The 19,943-nt window shown below is 46.2% G+C and overlaps 1 protein-coding gene across 2 annotated transcripts in view; it reads left to right on the top strand.

Annotated features, from left to right (window-relative positions):
* PODXL2 (podocalyxin like 2) overlaps positions 1-19,942 on the top strand; it is a 31,256-nt gene extending 11,314 nt beyond the window's left edge. For both annotated transcript variants that reach the window (XM_031607643.2, XM_031607651.2), the window contains exons 3-8: positions 7,719-8,614; positions 9,661-9,735; positions 12,649-12,805; positions 13,689-13,750; positions 15,234-15,413; positions 15,698-19,942. In XM_031607643.2, the coding sequence (XP_031463503.1) occupies positions 7,719-8,614; positions 9,661-9,735; positions 12,649-12,805; positions 13,689-13,750; positions 15,234-15,413; positions 15,698-15,910 (1,583 nt within the window). In that variant the 3' untranslated portion in view covers positions 15,911-19,942. The remainder of the gene's footprint in view (positions 1-7,718; positions 8,615-9,660; positions 9,736-12,648; positions 12,806-13,688; positions 13,751-15,233; positions 15,414-15,697) is intronic.
* The last annotated feature ends 1 nt before the right edge of the window (position 19,943 follows it).

Below are 19,943 nucleotides of genomic sequence, written 5' to 3'. Positions count from 1 at the left end.
GGGTACTTGCAGTCTTGGCTGTGGGGAAGCTGTGCAGATGCTTCCTCTGCGGTGATGCTCACGGTGGACGTTGCGCGTTCCCACCAGTGCATCCTTGGGACATGCTGCGGTTTAATCTCTCTCACGAGCTGGCAGCGTGCTCAGCAACGCTTTTATTTGTGTGCCAGGAGGCACCTGCGTGTACTCGCAGCTCTGGACGTGACTTGGAGAACAGCATGTGCTTGTGCATTGAGAGCGAGATGCACTGGGTACCAAATCCAGCCTTGCCTCTTGCACGTGCCTCGCCCCATTTGTATGCAGAACACATTCACCTCTCTTTCCGTTCTCGCCTGCAGTGCTTTCCTACATGAGCAGATGTGCTCTTTCAGCTGTCCTTTACATATACCCTGCCCTATCTGCTGCCCAGCACTTCAGTGCTTCCAAGCACTGTTTTTTCCCTGGCCATTGCTGTGTCCAGAGCTCATGTCTCAGTGGTATTTCAGAACCCTGGTTAATAGAACAGTTTGAATTATTCAGGAGCTGGGAGCACATTTCTACTTAAAATTTAATTAGAAACCTGCTGTGTGTCATTTTACAATAAAGGATATTGTAATAGCATCTCTAAATTGGGCAGCCTTCTCTGTCATGCAAAGCCTCTACATGAGACAGACATGCAACCAGTGGATCTTATGTTCTGCATGTGTGACAGATGCCATGTGATACCTTGTGGAACTGTGTAATGACATCTGTTAGGTTATTTTCAAGCTATAAATCCATTAAACAGTTTCAAACAGCTGCTATTAAAAAAAAAAAGTGTAAGTTCTCCTTACATAGGATTTCTCTCTGAATGACAGTGGAGTATAGCCTGGCATAGCTGTTAGATCTGCCCCAGGCACAGATTTGAGACCCTGTATCAATTGAGGCAGAAAACAGGATGTTACACTACTAGAGAGGGAAAATCCACTGCTATGAAAAGAGATGTGGAGTGCTGGCTTTCTTCCCTGTTTGGTCTAAAGACACTGGGGTTGGAATTGGTGGTCTTCTTGCACATAGGCCAGATCTCCAGAGAATTCAAAACTGTATTAGTCATCTCTCCTTTTTGTCTGTTCTTCTGAAGTCTGTGTGGGGAAACTGCTCTGCCTTTTTGTGACTCTGAGGCTGAGACACATAAAGAAACAATAACATTCTGCAGCTGCTGTTTTTTTTTTTTTTTTTTTTTTTTTTTTAAGTGCACTTGAACATCCTTTAAAAATATTTCTGGAAAACATGTGGCATGTAGGGCCACCTGTTAGTCCATTAGAAAGTGAGAACAAACTCCCTCTGGCAGAGCGCAGCTCAGCCCAGGGCTCTTGATTCCCTTGAATAATGTGCCTTTGCTGATTTATCCTACAGAACAGTAAATCTATATTGACATCAGTGAGTATCAGCCTGTGGAAAGACCCTGAGATTTATCTCCTTCTGTCAGAGGATACACAGAAGTGCACGCTTGCAATGTGTGCTAACCTATCAGTTTTTCTTGGCTTTGTTGTTCACATACAGATACTACCAGGTGGAGCTGCATCTGGAAGAAATAGTTAGGTCTGTTGAGAAAATGGATGCCATATTCTACAGAAAGAAGTGGTGGATGACTTGTACTTCAGCCAAAAGGCAGGTCAGAGGAGCTGTGAATGTGCTGCTTCTGCCCTCTGGCTTCTGGGAAACTCAAAAGCTGCTCATGTTGACATTCGGGGTTGGATGCTTTGTTTCACCTTTAGTATCAAGTTGGTCTGAGCCACAGTTCAACCTTAAAGATATAGTGGACCTGCAGGGACTTGCATTTGGTTTTGCTCATCTTCCTTTCCACTTTTTCCGTCTTGTTTTGTCTGAAGACTACCATACCCATGTGTTTCCTTCTGTTTTGCTGGATTTTGTGGGTAAAAGATGAAACATCTCTTCTAGCTTTAGAGATAGAAGATGGGAGTCATCAGGATTGCAGGTACATGGAAGTCCCTCATTCCTGAAAAAGGAGTTGTGTGGGTGTTGCATCCATCCTGGTGTGACCCCTTGTGTGTACCAGGCTTGTGTTCTCAGTTCAGTGAAGTCTTTAGGTTGAGGCAGTCTAATTATTGACTAGTGGGAAGTGTGGGCTCTTGAAAATTGATCCAAGACTTGGGAGAGACTGGTGAATGAAAGCACTTAGTTCCTCACCTCTCTTGCCCAGAAGCTGAGCCTCTGAGGTCTGGACTGCATCATCATAGCACCTAGCACATTGCTGGGCTGGCATGAGATTGCTGGGCTTCCTTACAGATTCTGTACTTCTGGCTCCAAGATTGTTCCTGTGCAGTTCATGACATGACTGTGCTGGGAGCTATCAAATCTAGTCTTATGGGTTGGTGAGTCACTAGGGTGGCATGTGGCACTTTGGAGGCGGAAGAAAAGTAATCTTTTAATTATTCATAGTAATTAGTGGAAGAGATTTCCATGAGAGCTAGGATGAGTGGTAGAAGGAGAAGAAAGTTAGAAGCACTGTATCTGAAGAAAAATAAGTTTTCCAACCAACTACTGGGATAAAATCTCTTCTATCTACAGCTCTTCTCTGATAGTGAGATTCACTTCTTTTCTTGATGAATTATTTACCTCTTTTCAGAGAGATCTCAGTCTCACCCAGCCTTACTGAAATCTGCTGCCTCTTCATCCAGACTGACAGCAAAGCTGCAGTACTTAATACCATCTTCTACCGAGCCTTAATGAAATGAAGCACCTGGTAAAGACTGTCTACATAAGAAGCTTAGTACTGAGCAGTCCCCAGCCTGAGCTCAGCTCCTGAGATGCCTCTTGTTTATGCCCTGGTTTAATGTGTGCTAACATGTTAGGTGATCTGTCTTGGGGCAAGGGATCTTGACCAAGCCATTGCTTGCAAACACCAGTGTGCGACAAACGGGGTTCCTCTGTGCATAGCTCTATTCTGGTGCAGCTGTTTTTGACTGATGTGTGGATGAAGCTGATTTCTTCTAGCCTTACTGCAGATCATGCATCCAGCAGGAAAAAGGCATTGGGCTGTTTGGGAACAGCTACAGTGCTTTGAACTGCCCAATATCCACCAGAGGCAACTTACAAGCATAATGAGATGTAGCCATTTTGCTGCCTTTGGACTCTTTTTAACTATGATGTCTTTAGATGCACCTTGGGGTGGCAGACCGTAACTTCACATACCTGTTCTATAGGATAGAGGTATTAGCCCTAACTGGCTCAGTTCCAGCACCAGTAATTGCATTTTGCCTCCTTGAAACCCCTCTGCAATTTTAATTAGATGTTGTATACGTTTTCACAGTAAGCCTTGCTGTTCTGTACTGTAAACCAGCAAGAAGATACCACCTCAGAACTGTCTGCATTTTAAGCAGCAGCTAAAATGTGTCTTGTACTTTGAGCCGTGTTGTTGCGATGGGAGCCCAGGAATGTTCTTGTCTTTATTACATTGCCTTCTAGTTATCAGTAATTCAATCACTGGTTAACGTGATCTTCCAGTTTAATCCAATAAAGACCTTATGGTCAGGTTATGTGTACTAAAAATGATGAGGCTCACCCTTTTTCTGAGCTCAGTTGCTTTAAACAGCTAATAGTGGCAAATACAGGTTAGGGAACCTTAGAGGGCAATAACAGAGACCAGTTCTTCTGAATGAAGGAGAAACAGAAGTGTAATGAATTAAATGTCTGGCCGGGGAATCATGCTCTGGCAGAGTTCCAAGTCCTGGCCCATCAAGTGTCAGGGAAGTTTTGGTATTGATTTCAGAGGAAGCAGGACACAGCCTAAATGGGAGCTCTCACAGAGGTTTGGAGCTTGTGTTTGCTTCTCCCAGGGCAAATCATCTCCACAGGCAAAGGATATGAATCTGTGTGACCCAGGCTCAGGTCTGCCTGGGAGATGTCAGAGTGTAGGACTTGGAGTGGCAGAATGGCAAGGTGATTTCTATGGAAAATTGTGCCTGAGGGTCTTTTCAAGAGAGCTTGGAAGGCAAAAATATTTGTGATCTTGTGGGGATGAAGACAGCTGGATGCTGTGATGCAACAAGGCCAGTAGAGGAAAGCATTAGGGGGCATAACTAAGGCAAGGAGGTGAGGTGAAGGTGTGGAATTTCATATTGGTGAACTGGACTCCCAAGGGGGTGTATGACTGAGAAGCTCCGGAAGAGAACATGATGCGGAGTGTAAAAGGCAAACACACCTCATCTGATCTGTCCCTGCAGGACTGTATAGCTGGCGATGCTGAAACGGTCTCATGGGCAATCCTGAGCTCTCTTCTTCTGGGAGCAGGTTGGCTCTGTTGCGACTTGGTTGCTTTTGTTCGTGGCTTGTGTGGGTATGTGTCATATATTATCTCTTCATGTGGTCACAAGTTCCTCTCATTCTTCAGCCTACTGCTGAACTCAGTAGGAGACAGACCATGGCAGGAACAGAGATAATGATGCATGCAGTTGTTATTTACTCCCTTCCCGGACACCATTCTGATTGGCAGCCTTCTGCTTTCTTACTGCAGTTGGAGCTGATAAGCTAGCTTGACAGATCTGGCAATGCAGCCAGTTCCATAATTCCTTTAATAGAAAGCCCTGCCCTACTGCTGCAGCAGGAACATACACCATCTGAGGCTGTTGGCCTCTCTGTTCCGTGACTTCTAATTCTCATGGGCCTCCAGCAAACCTGGTTGATATGGAACTGGGCAGCACTGACATAAGTAGATGGAAGGTCCATGGGTGCACTTCCATTTGGCCAGGGCATGGGAGCCGGTTGTAGAGGGTCTGCTGAGGGGAGAGGACAACGAGGAGGGCCAGGGGGTTGCTCAGTCTAGAAAACTGCTTGCTGAAAGGGAATTGCTAGCTGAATATTGGAATAAGTTGCTAAAAATGGGAGGAGATTCTCTTTGGTATCCGTGTAGGGTTTAAGGGAAGGGGAATAAAGGGAAGTGCTGAGGAGACATTTCCATTTGGGAAGCACTTAGCTCTGCATTGCATAGGTGAGTGACAGAAATCAGCTTGTCTGGGAAGAGCTGTGGGAAGAAGACCAATGTGGTGACTGAGGTCATACTAAGAAGATGGACAGTGTGGAAAAATTCCTTCCAGCTGTAGAATAAGGCTGAAAGAAACTGAAATATGAGTACTTTTAAAAGACCTGATCTTGAGAGGTAGATGGATACCCTCCCTTGGTAGAGAAGCTGTGGAAGATGTTTCTGAACAGGAATCAAGTGTCATCTGATAAGTTTGGAATAACCATCCCTGAATCTCTATGCTTGGAAAATGATTGAACTCCTTTGGGAATTAAGTTATATGGAGAGCAGCTTGTTTTAAGGAGCACACAGCAGTACAACTCTGACCAGAAAACCTCAAGATTCAGTGTTCTCCATGAAGATCTGTGTTTTGCCTTTTGCCCTATCTGCAAGGTGAGCAGCTGAATAACAGTCTGAGCAAGACATGAAGGGAGTTAAGATGGTGAACTGTGGGGGTCTTACTGAAGCAGACAGGTTTAGCTCCTGGTTTAGGATTCAGGGTGGTGGAAAAACTTGTAGCAAGTGGGAGTGTGAAATTAGTTAGCAAGGAGTTTGTCTTACCTCACTGATTTGTTGCCTCTGAGAAGCAGCTCAAGTTTCAGCTTTCAGCTGCCATGGAAGACAGGAGCCTGCTGGGAGAGAGTGGGATCGGTTCTCCTGAGCTTCCTTCACCCAGGAGAGAAGGCAGAGGCAGCAGTCCCTCAGGCTTCCTTAGATCTTGTTTGTGAAAAGGCAGCATGGCTGTACTATGCAGGCTTCCCCTCTCCGGAGCCAGCTAATTGGTGACAGAGCACCTTAAGGAAAGGTTAAATCGAAGACTTCAAAGGAGAGCTGATAGGTTGGGAGCATTCACCACTCCTCTGGGACAAACCTCATGCTGCTATTGTCCCACTTGTTTTTCTTCTGTGCCCATCTCCTCCTGCTGCAAAGAGAGGCAGGGGAGGGAAGGGAAGAGTCAAGAATAGCTGAGAATGTCTTTGGGTATTTAGGGAGGTAGTAGAATGCGTCACTTATCCTTTAAAATAATGCCTCATCTGACAGCCTTGTTTTAGAGGGCGAGACCAGCATTTCCCTCACTTTTCACTCGCAGCATGTCAGGATGGGCAGGGCTGCTGCTGAGGTTCATGTTTTTGGTACAGACCTGGAGTATCTGCAGCAGCTCTGGGGGATGCACTAAACCTTCACCATCTGTCTGCAGAGGGTCCTGACCTAATGTCCTCAATCCTGTGGTCTGTGGCCACATCTGCCATTAACTAACAACTGTGTTTCTGCAGGCACTGAGACACATAGCTATTGGTAAAGACCTTTGGGAAGACCGGGCAACAGAAGGGAAAGGGGCATAGATTAGGAAAGCCACATCTCAGCTGAATAGGAGCATATTTGTACATCTTGCCTAGGGCTGAAGGGAGCAGCACGGTTCTCCCATCAAGAAGGATGGGAAGCAGCAGAGTCTGGGTTGCCAAAGCAGCATGGGCAGCCATTGTTGCCAGAGCACATCCAAGGCAATAGAAGTGTTTACTGATGTGGACCTCCCTGCCTGAGAGTTCAGCACCTGCTCCAGCAGCAGTGCTCAATAGCTTGGAGTCAGGGGTGTACAGAGATGGCTCATGCCGATCTCCTCTGTAAGGCATCCAGACGACAGCTGCCTGCAGCACTCAGTGAAGCATCTACTTTGGCAGGCAGGAGAAGAGATGCAGCCCTTGGGGATTTCAGACTGTCATTTACTAGCAATAACCAAAGAGTGGGCAGGGTGCTTGTTTCTGGTTGTGATGGGACTCCCTTCCTTCCCTGTCTCAGAATATGTGCTGTGCTCATCCTGGAGAGAAAGGGAGTTAATTGGGAAGCAAGCTGCTGAAATGGAGCTACTCAGATAACAGACAATTTCCTCAAGAAAAATAAAGACTCCAGCTTAATATGTCTGATCTTATGGATAGTCTCCTTATTCGACAGCTACTCCTTTTTTGGGTTTCCACTGCCTGCTCTGACCTCACATTTGTGAGACATCTTCTTAAGCATTTCTCTATGTTTGTCTTGCAATATCACAGGCATTCATTCATGTCAGAGCCCCAGAACAATTTGGACTTAAGTTCATCTCTTGTTTCTGACTTCTGTTTCCTTGCAGCAAAACTGCACCTTAATGAGATGGGAATATCATTATGCAGATGTTTGTGGGATGGCTTTTCCATTGCGAAGCGCTGTATAAACTGGAATTTTACATTTCAAAGATGCCTAGGTTAATTCAGGTTTTGGTGCTATAACCTGGCCATACCAAGGAAAAGGACTTGGTTTGCTGTGCTGTTGTTCTCTTCCCTAGTATTTCCTGTTTAGCTTGTGTCTGCTATTACAATCTATTATGTTTCTGAGTCCGTGGGTCCCAGCCTGATTCCTAACACTCATAACCTCACCTTAAAGATACCAGGTGTCGAAGCTGTTAGTTGCAAGTCTATGAAAACACCTTCAGGGCAGAAAAAAGTGAGAGGAGTAAATATGTGAATTTTCCCTAGGGAAAGTGGGTTCATTGGGATGGGACAAGAAGCTGGGTAAATACCAGAGTTTGCACTGCACTTACCAGGTGGGTTTGTTTTTTTTCAGTGGCAGGCTGTCCTGTCTTAAAGATCTCTGCCCTATCTGTGGCTGGATGCATGCAATGGGGACAGCCTTCTTGTTCAGAGTTCACAGGTGCTTAGGTTTTGACACAAAGTCTCTTGGATCTCTTTTTTAGACTACAGCTTTTCTGCTGCCTCTCAGAAGGCCCTGCTGAAAGGGAATGGGACGCAGACAAAAGAGAACTGGGAAGCAGCCACTGTCCAGACACCAGCAGAATTTGTAGAGCCTGACTTGCACAAGCCTTTCTCCAGCACACTGGAGGAAGAGGAGGGGCTGCTCCCTATAGACCACTCAAGAGGAGGATTGGAGAGCCTCCAGACCTCAGAGCCAGAGGTTACATCTTCTGAACCAGTGGACCAAGAAGAGTCTTTGTCTGCCCTGCTGTTTTCCACAGCCTCTGCCAGGCCAGATGTTGTGACCGAGGCTGCCATAGGAGGGCAAGAAGAGGACTCTGTTTCTCCTGGCTTAGACCTTGGGAGCAGCATGGGTCCAGGTCTTCTGCCTGTGTCCTCTGTTTTTTCTACTACTCCTGCACAGTCCCCTGGTGTTTCAGAAGAGCAATTTGAGGTGACAACTGGAGATATGTGGGCTGTTGAGGGAGCAGATTCAGAACAGACTGTGACTACCACAAGTGCAGAGCTTTCAGAACCCACGATGGAGGCTGGTGGGGAAGAACATTCAGCCAGAGATGAGTTCTTGGAGACAACAGTGGGGTGGGAGATGCTGGAGCCCACAGTGCTAACTGAACTGGAGCAGACAGCAGAGATGCCTGTGGAGACACTCCCTCCTGGAGGCAGCTCTGCAGACACGCAGACTGTTTCTGGTGGTGAGCATCATCCAGCTTCTTCTGCAGCTCCATGGGACAGGGCTGATGAGCCTGTGCTGGATCCTGTCTGGAATGACACAGAGGTAGCAACAGAGACTGTTACAGCAGAGGGAAGCTTGTCACCACAGGCTGGAGATGCCCGCATGGCCATGCTGCCGACAGAAGTGCCCTGGAATTCAGCACAGGTAGCACTGGGAGGTGGGCAGTGGATTAGAGGCAGCAGTAGAGATATTTGATGGGGTGTTGAACTCCTTAACCTTACCACCAACCTGGGTCTGACTGACAGAAGTAGCTTTTCTGTTTGCCCAACTCAGCCAAAACTAAATTTTGGAGAGTTTTTTTCAGCGTTTGTTGAGGGTGTCCATGGTTCTTGAAGAAAGCCCTTCCCTCTCCCATCCTCCCTTATGAATTGCTGCCCAAAATATTGCTTCTAAAAAACACCTACCCTCTGGGGCACACATAGCAGCAAGAGCTCCTTGTTTCCTCAGCCTTCATTATTGGAAGTGTCAGGATAAAAATGGCCCCAAGGATTTCTGGAAAGAGAGTGAGAAAGAAATGCTATTTTTGCTCCTGCCTAATGCAGATAGCAGATGCAGAGCAGGTGGAGCCGGGTACAGAGATCTGTGAGGATGTTTGTCTAGGGGAGCTGGTAGGTGAGGAGGTGTGAGGTGAACTGCAGTTCCAGCAGACTGACAGCTGGTAAAAAGACGAGAGGTAGGAGGATCAAACTGCTAAAAAAAAAAAAAAAAAAAAGTGCCAGGGAAAGCTTTTGTTCTTTCTGCCCCAAAGTATTTGGGACCCTGAGCTTTGGAAGCACAGAGGGATTATCTTGCCTACAAAGTTTATGAGTGGACCTTATTTCATCAGTTTAAGGACCACAGAGGTTCTTTGTTAGATTTTGTGCTGTGCTGATCACATACTGAATAAGGCTGCATGCTAGAGAGTTTTCCATTGAGTTCCCCAGAGTAGGTACAGATGAAAGTTAAGATGGACTGTGGGAAGCTGGCACAGCTACCTTGTCCTTGCCTCATGTGTTTCTGCTAAAATGAAAACACCTGGCATCCCACATTACGAATAGAAAGATGAATCCTTCCTAGTGGAAGAAGTTAGAATAGAGTTACTTTGAGAAGCACTTCTCTGGGGTATGGCACAGCCTCTTGTGTATCTGTATTTTCAGCAGGAGAGCTGCATTTGCTATGCAAACCCAGCTGTCTTTGTCTTGTCTTTCCAGGTGATCTGCAAAGACTGGAGCAACCTTGCGGGGAAAAACTACATCATCCTGAATATGTCAGATAACATTGACTGTGTAAGTATGTCCACAGAGATCTGATGGCAGGGGAGGAATAGTGCTTAGAGGTATGGAGGCAGGCACAGCTCTCGCTGTGTGCTTTCACTACAAAACATTTTAAAAGCATTAATTCTCAAAGTCCCTGTAGAGGCTGTGGAGAGAGGCAAAAAATATTCTTGTTCTCCAAGTGGGGAAAGAGTGGGTGGAGACAGGATTTCTCTCAAAGTCTAGACTATAACAGTTCCAGATCGGCTTTTCACTAACTACTGGTTGTTAGTTTGTGCCAATGCTCAACCAACCTGGCTTATCAGAAGACATTAGAGCCTTTAACTTTGCACTTCTTACTTGCAGACAATGTGGCAGAACTGAGGTCTGATCCTCCTTCCCTCTATTCTTTTTTCTTTTACTTCCTCTCCTTCCAGTATCATTTCTCTAATGGCTCAGAGGAAAAAGGACTCTGCCATGTGAATGGTTCAGTATCAAGAAGCTGTCACTAAATCTTCCTTAAGTGCTTCTTTTTCCCAACCCCTTATCTTATGTGTTATCTGTGTCTGTTAACCAGTCATGCTCTGCTAATCCAATGCCTGTCCATCCATCCCCATAAAGTTGCAGTTAATTCATGAGTCCAGAGCCCCTAGTGGATCTCTGGCTCATTCACCTCTGGTAGGCCTTTTTTCAGGCGCTTTGAAACCAGTTGTGAAAGGCTTGAGGTCAAGGTGCCTTTCATAATTCTCAGAAATGATTATAAGCCTGACAGCCTGAGACCAAAATATTTCATCAGGGAACCATATTCTGTCCTTGTGTGTCTGCATTCCTGCTTGCCGCAGCTCCAGCCATGAGCAAAGCACTCTGATTTTGTTACTGCAGGGTGACTCTACCACTGACCTATTTCCACTAGTGGTGAATTTGTGGTGTTTTTTTTTAGTGTTTACGTGAAATTTTGGGGGGCAGCAAAAGCAGATGATTCACACAATAAAGCTGTTGACTTCATTGTGTAAACCAACACTAAAAATGTTGACTGCTTTAAAGATTAAAAGCTGGTCTCTTTCCTTCTGACTAGTTTGCCCTTTGGAGAGTTTGAAGCATTTCTGTTGCAGTACACAATTGCAACTCAGAAGACCAGTCCTTGAAAACCATATTCCTGCTGCTCTGTTTCTTTTGCATACACAATTACTCTTTCTAGCATCTCTGTGGAGTTTAAATGCTTATTAATTTTGCATACATGGTAGCTTTCTTCTTTTGGTCTTGTGTTGTTTAAACCACTGGAAGGGTGAGAGCTTAAAAGCTGATGTGCTGATGTCTCTTGATAAAATTATGCCTTTACTATTGAATCCTCAGTTCTGCCATGCTGAAAGAAGATAGTGTCCTGGGATAGACAGGCCTGAACTGTTCTTCTACTTGATTTAATGTTTCAAAACATATTTCCCAATGAGTGATTTGTGCTTTTTTCTTGTTATTCAAAGGGTCACTTGTCGACATACATATTTAACATGAGCATTGCTTCATTCCCTTTTTCCCATTACCACTTTGCGTGGCTGAAACTGGAATCAAGCTCTTCTCCTTTCCACCATTGTTGACACAGTTTGTTTCCTAGCCTTTGCTTAGTTTGGGCAGCTCACCAACCCTCTGCCCGTCCCTCTTGTTTTCTGGTTTCTGTATCTGAAGCCTGTATAGTTTGGATTTCTGGGACTGTGAGGCAGAATCTGCATTGCAAGTGTTGTAGCTTAAATTAGCATGGAGATTCTTAAAACGTTTCTTGTTTGATGCCTGGTTCAGTCCAGAGTCCCATTGAAAAGCCAAGGGACAAGGAGGGAGCCCAGCCCCTTGCAGGGAGTCACACCTTGAATGTTCATGTTTTTCATAGTGCTGGGCATTTACCTGCTGCAGGGTTGATGTCTGTATTGCTGGGTTAAGCTGGCAGCCTCTTCATCTCCTTAATAGGCTCTGGACAGGGCAGTCACTTTAGTCCCTTTGGGCACATCTCCCACCCAATACACCTGGGAATTTTGTCTTTAAGTGAGGACTGCAGGATCTGACCCAATGGTGGTACCTGGCTGTGTTCAGGAGGTGACCTTTAATTCTGCTTTCAGACTCTTTCACAGCTCTCCTTTCTCTATCAAGGAGAATTCCTCAGTACTCTGCAATCCCTGCTTTTCCTGTGACTAGGGACTTCTCACCTCTATTGCCCTAGTCTAGGGCTATGCTGCTCCCCTTTCCTCCACATCCCCCAGAACAGAACCTCAAGCTGGCAGCAGAAACCACAGCTCCACAGCACCATTCTGCATCCTTGCACTGCTGCTCCGGCCTCCCTGCTCACTGCTGATGCCAAAACCCATAACCTGATGAGACAAGGCACTGGCAGGCCCTTGTGATTCAGGCCCCAGTCATCGGTGTCTTTTCCAATTAGACCTTTTTCGGCACAAGCCTGTGCCTGCCTTGAGCGCTTCAAATTGCCATGGCAACAAGAGCTCTCCATTTTATTAATCATCTGTGTGGCCTGCAGGTTGACATGGCAACTGGAGATAAGAATAGAAACGCAGGAGTGGGAAAGCAGTGAAGGAGCCTGCCAGGGGATGGCTGGAGCATGTCAGGCCGAGCTGCACCTGCTGACCCAGCACAGGCTGCAGGGAAAAGCCTGGCTGCTTCTTTCCTTATGTGATGATGTTGCTTCAGGATTCCTGTGTGCTGGGCTTGGTGCAGAGTGGGGTATATGGTGGCCATGGGAGCTCAGGAAGCAGGACAGGTGTACTGAGGTCTGCATGGGTTCAGTCTGGGCACTGAGGCTGCTGAGGGAAGCAGTGCCCCAAGTTCAGCATTGCTGGCTTTTGGGTGTACCTGATGCAAGGGTCTTTGCCATGCAGTCATGTGAGCCCTGAAGTGCTTTACCTGCCATTCCCACCACAGCTCACCAATGTCTCTTTCCCATGGCAGGAGGAATTTCGACTGGAGAGGGGTCCCCAGCTATTGGCTCTGGTGGAGGATGCTTTCTCCAGACAGACAGATGGACTGCAGGACCACTGGATGATCTCTCTGAGCAAACCCAATGAGAATGACAAGCACTTGCTAATGACACTGGCAGGGGAACAGGGTAAGTGCTGGGAGGAGTCTTCTTGTGATAGGGGTTGTTTTTAAGGTGCTCCCAAATGGAGATGCTTATCCATATTGAAAGGAATTTTTGCTCTTTTTGCTATTCAGTCCCACCTGTTCCCAGTGTTAATAGGATTCAAGGAATGGAGTGGCTTGTCCCTCACTGCACCAAGCTTGATCTGCACTTCACTTCCTGCCTTCCTCCCTTCCTGAACTGCCTTCACATGAACACTTGTCAGCTTTTTCCCTATGCTTCTGTGCTGTCCTCCATGAGCAGGCCGTTGCTATGGCAGGATGACAGCCTGCTCTTAGGTCACTTTTTAACTTATGGCTTAAGTCTCATCTGTACTTGGCCAGTCCTGACAGAGCCTCTCTTGCATTCCCAAAGAAAAAAGAGCTGATACTAGAGGTAAATTGTGCTGGTGCATTTTAACATCTTCATCCCCTTCTGAAAGGAGAATGCTTTTTCTGTACTGCTTCTGCTTCATGCTAGAGGCTCCTAATGTTGGCACTGTGGCCTATGTGAAGAAAACAGAATTCTAACTTTTAGGAACTTTGGGAAACAAAGTATTTTCTGCTCTGAAAAGTGCTTTTCTTAGGTTCCTCTTTGTACTGCTGAACAAGTGAAAGTGGAAATGGGCCTATGGGTACCTGGGTGCCTTTAGTATCAGTTCATGCCTAGATTTTTTTCCCTCTTTGAAGAACATTTGGAAGTACCCTTATTGTTATGGTCCTTGAATTTTCAGTCTCAACCTAAAATACCAATGAACAAAAACATGTGTTCCTCTGTTTCCATCCTGTTGGGCATTTCACAGTGATGAGTACATCTAACTCAGTTAACTTGGCTGAAAGAGCAGCACTGATCTCTATTTCCTTCCTTACAGGTGTCATCCCTACAAAAGATGTTCTCATGGCACTGGGGGATGTTAAGAGGAGCTTAGCTGAGGTAAAAGCCTATCTGCCTGCATCCATCCTTTAAGACTGGCTATACAATTAAAATAAGCACCTTGCAAACTGGGAGGCATCTCAGTCCAACCAAGTGCTGAACCCACAGCAGACACACAGATTAATCTGACATTTGGCAAAGTCCCTTCTGCCCTCTCTGGTAGTTGCCAGATCATCAAATGTTTGTTCCCATTAAAAGAGTGACTGTGGTTTCCTCCCTGCCCGCTCTTCTGGTTTAGTTTTGAATTTGCTTTTTTTTTTTACTTGATCTCATACCTTCCACACTCTTGCCTGTGGCGATGTGAATGCTGCAGAGCTCCAGAATCAGCCCTGCTTGATCTGCTGATGCTGGCTGTTGCCAGTTGCTCAGCCTCTGCTGAAGGAGGTGGGAGAGATGCCTGTACTAGATGGGACACATTCGTACACCTTCCTTCTGGTGTCTGCATTTCACTCCTTTTAGATAACTGCCTCCACAAAGGCAGGCAGAGAACCACAGGTGATGGATGCCAGATTCCACTGCTGGCTGCCTCCTGTCCTCATGTATTTGCCTCTAGACAACTTGGAAAAGTGAAGAGATGAAGGCAAAATAGTCCCATGATCTGAGTTTGACAGTTAGGTGCTGAAGGCCTGACTCTGCTGGTTTTTTTGTTGTTTTTTTTTTTCCCCCTTCAAACACTCTAGAGTAATTCTGCTGACTTTAGCATTAGAATTGGGCCACCACCTTGCTGGAAGTCTCCTCTCAGGTTTCTCCCTGTCCTAACAAACCGGTGCAGTTAGATAAAGCAAGTTAACTGCTCAGTGTGTTATTGATTAGCTTACACCAGAGAAAGTACTAAAAAGTCAACCCTGTAGAAATAGTGTGACTGAAGTATCAGCAGTTAGAACTGTCCAGAAAGGATTTGTGTCAGTGTGAGGTTTGAGTTGTGTTCAACAATACCCCCATGTTAACATGCATCTTACCACAATAGCCCTGCTGCCTGCCTCTGACTCTCCAGCTCTATCAATAATGAAACGTTGCTCACTGCGCTGACCTTGTGCCAGCTTGGGCTTGGAAAGAAGAGGGAGGATATTCTCTTACACTCATCATACTTAGTATTGAATTGTTACATAACCAGGCTGGAACCCACCAAGTCACAGGGAACGATGTTGAGCTTTGTTGACAATTAAAAGGGAACTAAATCTTGGATATATTCTCCCATGAAAGCCTCCCTGTCTTGCATGTTGGTGTGATCCTTGTGCAGGCAGTCAAGGCAGGATTATGCCCACTGACATTTGGCTGATTGGCCAGCTCTCAAGGAAAATGGTGTTAAACCTGTTTGTGTGCCTTCTAGTCATATAAGACAGAGAACATCCTGACTCCCTAACCCTGACTTTTATTTCCTCTGCCTGCAGTGATGGTGCTTACTTAAACCCAGAAAACTGAGCAGATCCTACCTGATGGCAGGCCAGGGGATTTAGCTGCTTCTTTCCTTGCTTCCTTTCAGATTGGTATCCAGAACTATTCAACCACCACAAGCTGTCAGTCACATCCCAATCAGACACGCAGTGATTATGGGAAACTCTTTGTGGTACTGGTGATCATTGGCTCCATCTGTGCCATCATCATTGTCTTGGGGCTCATATACAACTGCTGGCAGAGACGCCTGCCAAAGATGAAGAACATGGTGAGCACTGGACAGGCGGAGAAGGTGGTTGGATTCTAATCCATTGGGATGAAGGGATTTGGAAAGTTGAGGGAGATTGCTTTCCCTTTGTGGACATAGCTGGATACGCTGCTGGAGCAGCAGGGAAGCTGTTTAGGCATAAGAGAGATGTAATCCTGCACACCTCTTGATGTGCTCGGGATGGTTTGCTTCTGCTGCAGGGTTTGGACCAGGGATAAATTTAGTGCTTAGCAGCACTAAGACCTATCTTCACTTGTCTCTGTGCTCCTCTCCTTCCTTTGCAGTCACATGGTGAAGAGCTGCGCTTTGTTGAGAACGGCTGCCATGACAACCCCACCCTGGATGTGGCTAGTGACAGCCAGTCAGAAATGCAGGAGAAGAAGCCAAGCGTGAATGGTGGAAACACCATCAACGGTCCCAATGACAGCTGGGATGTCCTGATCAATAAGCAGGCAAGCGAGGATGTGGATGTGTTTGAGGAAGACACACATCTTTAGAAAAAGAAGAGAGGGAACGGCCCCCTTAAATATAATTGTCTCCTATCTTGACTGATGGACCATGGGATCAAGTGGCTTATCAGGAACAACTTAAAGGCTCGGGATGGGTCAAATTTTTTGGGCGAGGTTTCCCGATGGAAGTCCTGAGCCTGCATCTGTGGCTTGGAGCCAGGAGGATCACTGAACAGAGGGAAGTGGGGATGGGTGGGTGGGTAGGTCTCTGTGTGTGTGTTCCTATCAGTAGCACCAATGCTTTCATCACCTTTAAATGCACTTACTGTAGCTCTCTGGTAGTGGCTGAGAGTGACTGGGCTTGAAAAAAAAGGAGTTGAAGCTAAGTCTAGCACTAAGAATCCAGCTTTGGGGAATTAATACACTTTGAGAGTCCAGCTGAAATTATGTCAGCCAGATCCTGACCTTGATACACCTGGATTTTTATCTCTAGGTTGCATTCAATCCCTGCAGGTGCTGTAGAACGTATATGCTGTTCTGGGTGGAGGGACTCACAACTCTGTTGATATCTTGGGCTGAGTTTGCATTCCAATCCATGAAAAGAGGTTTTTCTAGCAGTCTAGGATTCAGATGTTTATGTCTGGGAAGAACATCTCAGTATCATCTCTTTTATTTTTCCTCCTTAGCCTCACACCCCTAAACAGCCCACATTCCTTTTTCACTCCCACAGCTCCAAGCTGAGCTTGCGAAGTCTGAGCACTTTATGCTTGTTTGGCTGATTGCAGAGAATTTGGTGCCGTGCAGCATCTCAGCTGGAAGCTTGCTAGTTGGAGAGTTGCTCAAAAAGGACCTTTACCTGCCTCTTTCACATAACAGCAATGAAATGCTAATGCAAAATATCCCTCATCTCAGTCTTAGATTGGCAGCACTTTTCTACTCCTATTCCATTTTCCAGGATAGTTTGGTTTCAGTTAATCTTTCTGAGGTAAGTATAAAGGCTATGGGAGACTTTTAACAGGAGAAAAGTGAAAACTCAAACTGATAATTTTCTGGCCCTTTTGTTTCCTTTCCAGGATTCTCCCTTGAAGTGTGAAGTGTTTAATGTCATATTGGTGTAAATCAGGGTAACTCTTTAAAATTGCTGCATTCAAACAAGTGTAAAAGCCTGTTTAGGTGAGAAGCAGATCTAAGAGCTCCCCAGTGAATGTTTTTCAGGCATGCCTCAGGCAATTTTGAGCCCCCAACTCCCTGAAGATGTGTGATAAAAGGCACGTGAATATGCATAATTGTTCTTTGAGCTCTGTCTAAATCAAGACTTGGAACTACTTTCAAGCCTGGAATCCCAGAACGTTTGTTTCTTCTATTACCAAGGGATTGAGGGACTTGCTTAGGTCAGTGGCAAAGCTATTCCTGTCCATTATGGTGATCTGCTTCCTTGCTTACTGCAAGACGCAGCTTCACGGTTGGTCTTTAAGGAGACCTTTTACAGAAAGACTCCAGATATGCAGTCTGTAAATCTATCTCTGTATGTATAGATATTTTTAGCATGTTCATCCTTGATGTAAGTCCCTAAAGTCAAGGTAGAAAAGAGTCTGTTTCATTTTGCATAGCGCTTTGCATACAATGGATAAGTCCATTCAAGAAAAGTGATAGCCTTTGGTTTCCTATCCAGATTCCAATTTTCAGTGTTTATTCCGCCTCTGTACCTTTCCCTTGTGTAGTGTAAGGGATGGTGACCACCAGCTCCTTTTGTATCTTGTTGGCAGAGCTGCAGAGATGCCCAGAGGAGTTCCCTCTCCTGCCCTAGCAGTTGATAATGGGTGGCTGGTGTGGGGGGAGCAGTCAGTGCACATGGATGGCCACATGTGGCCCTTTGCTGACCATCCTTCACTGATGACTCCTGCTGAATTTGATGGGTTTGTGCAGTGAAACTGCACAAGTTCATTGGCTGTGTTGATGGCATTTTGGGCTTCATGGGATTAAATGCAAGTTGTTCATATAATATGGTGAGTAAATTTAAAGCATGGAGTTTAAATTTGAGTTTGTATAGCACTTAGCATAACAGGTCCTGGCATGGCTGTGGCCTTTAGGGAGTTTCACTGTACAAATGTTTCTAAGTCCAGTAATCTTCACTAAATACATTTTTTGTTTGTTTGTTTGTTTTTTAACCCAGTGGCTATTATGAAGGTACAGCCACCAGTCAGATGTGAATTAGTTCATACACAAAAGACTTTCTTGGTGCACTTCATTGCTAGGAGCTGCTTTGCTGCCTCCTTTTCTCTCTGCGCTATTAAGAAAAACAACAAGGTGCTGACAAATTGTGCTTCTTGCTGGACTCAGCACCTCCTGATCTGGTCTAAGTCTTCAAATTCTAAAGAAAGCAAGGAGGACACCGAGGCTTATTAAGAACTTAGCAAATCCTCCTGGTTTGCTGCCTGCCCTGGGTTTTTACAGCCTGACTGTATTCTAGAGCCTGTAGTGGATTGGAGTGCTCCAGGGTTTCTTGAGAGTGGCTATCACAAAGGCCAGAACAATATTCTGATGTCCCTGGCAGGGTGCACTTGGCTATATGATCTCAGTTTATCTCCAGAAATCTACTGGCTAATAGCATTTCATTGTAGTCTGGTGATATTTTTATTCCTTTTCCGCTTGTTTTTTTTTCTCTGTATCATTTTTTGCACTAGGCCGATCTTGTTAAGTCAATTGCACTGTTGTCCTCTCCTGCAAGCCCTGCAGATGGGACACTTCCTGGTATATGCAGGCTGGGAAGTGTTGTAGAAAGGCTATCTGTAGCCCATTTCACTTTGTTGTTCAGAGCCTGGGTCCGGGTCTGTACAGGGAGGACTTTAAAAAGGAAGAGAAACTTTATCACTTGTTATGGGAAACTTTTCTATCAATTTATGTAGTTAAAACTTCTTTTTAACAAAGACTGTCAAAGCCGGACTTCTCAGAGAGGTGCACCAGGCTCCAGAGCAGACAGAAGACAGAGTAATTCCTGGAAAAGTGTTTTCCACCTCCCAGGACTTTGCTGTGGTCCCATCTTCCAAACGTTTGATCGCACTGACACCTGGTGGCTGCTGAAGAGTTGGACACAAAAAATTTAAAAAAGACTTTCTTCCCTTCTCTTTATCTATGGATATTTGTTTCCTGTGACTGGCCTAGAACAGTCACCTGCTTTACTCACAGGGGCTGCCGGAATTGCTTGTAAGCAGAAGGGCTGACACAGCACGGATGGGATGATTTGTGCAAGGATGGGATTGTCTGCAAAGTGCTGAGATGGGACGTTCTCCTGTGTCACCAGTGTAGGGGCCCTGGACAGCAATCCCAGGCTCATGGCTCCTTCTGCCCCCCTTCTCCTCCAGGACTACAGCCAGAAGTTGGAGGCTCTGCCTGGAAACAGATGTGGTTTGTCAGAACTCAGTGGGCGCTGGCATGAGTGACTCTGTGCCCCAGAGCTGCAGTGCTGGTGTCGGCTGGATGCACGGACAGGCAGAACGGCTCCACCTCTGTGGGACAGTAGCCAGATGGGGCAGGGATGGCCCAGCTGCAGATCGCTTCCAGATCTTGCTGAGATGTCCTGAATGGGGTCTGCAAAGAAGGGTGTAGAACCACACGTGCTGAGTCTTTGACTCCTGCAAGCCCTGCCTCGTGGTGTGGCGGGTGTAGAGAGAGCTGCCTGCTAACTGCTGAGCCGCACTATCTGTAATGCAGGATGCCAGCATTCTCCCTGTCACCTGGCAGAGCGTGAAATAGAGACACAGCAATGCATGGACGATTGCTCCACGACCTTGAAGCAGCGCAGCAGCATCCCACCATGGCTGGTGCCCTCTGCAGCTCCTCTGTTGCCAGTCCTTTGCAGGGGCCGAGGAGCAGCTCAGCACTTCACCCTGCTGGCAGCCTTTCTGTGAGCCCAGCCCGGCCACCTTCTCGCAGCCCTCCTTCCTGCTGGACCCCCGGCTGGCCGCCAGCCCTGGCCACTACTTGGGCAGTACAAACACTTGTGTCTGGCCCTGCAAGCGCCGAGGCCGTGGTTTTGGTTTCTTTGCAATAAAACGCACCTCTGTGGTGTCTGACCACTGAC

Source organism: Phasianus colchicus, chromosome 11 (genome assembly GCF_987193195.1).
Source record: "Phasianus colchicus chromosome 11, bPhaCol1.hap1.1, whole genome shotgun sequence".
Lineage (NCBI taxonomy): Eukaryota > Metazoa > Chordata > Aves > Galliformes > Phasianidae > Phasianus > Phasianus colchicus.
Note: the sequence above shows the minus strand (reverse complement) of the source record. Positions and strands in the feature narration are given on the sequence as shown.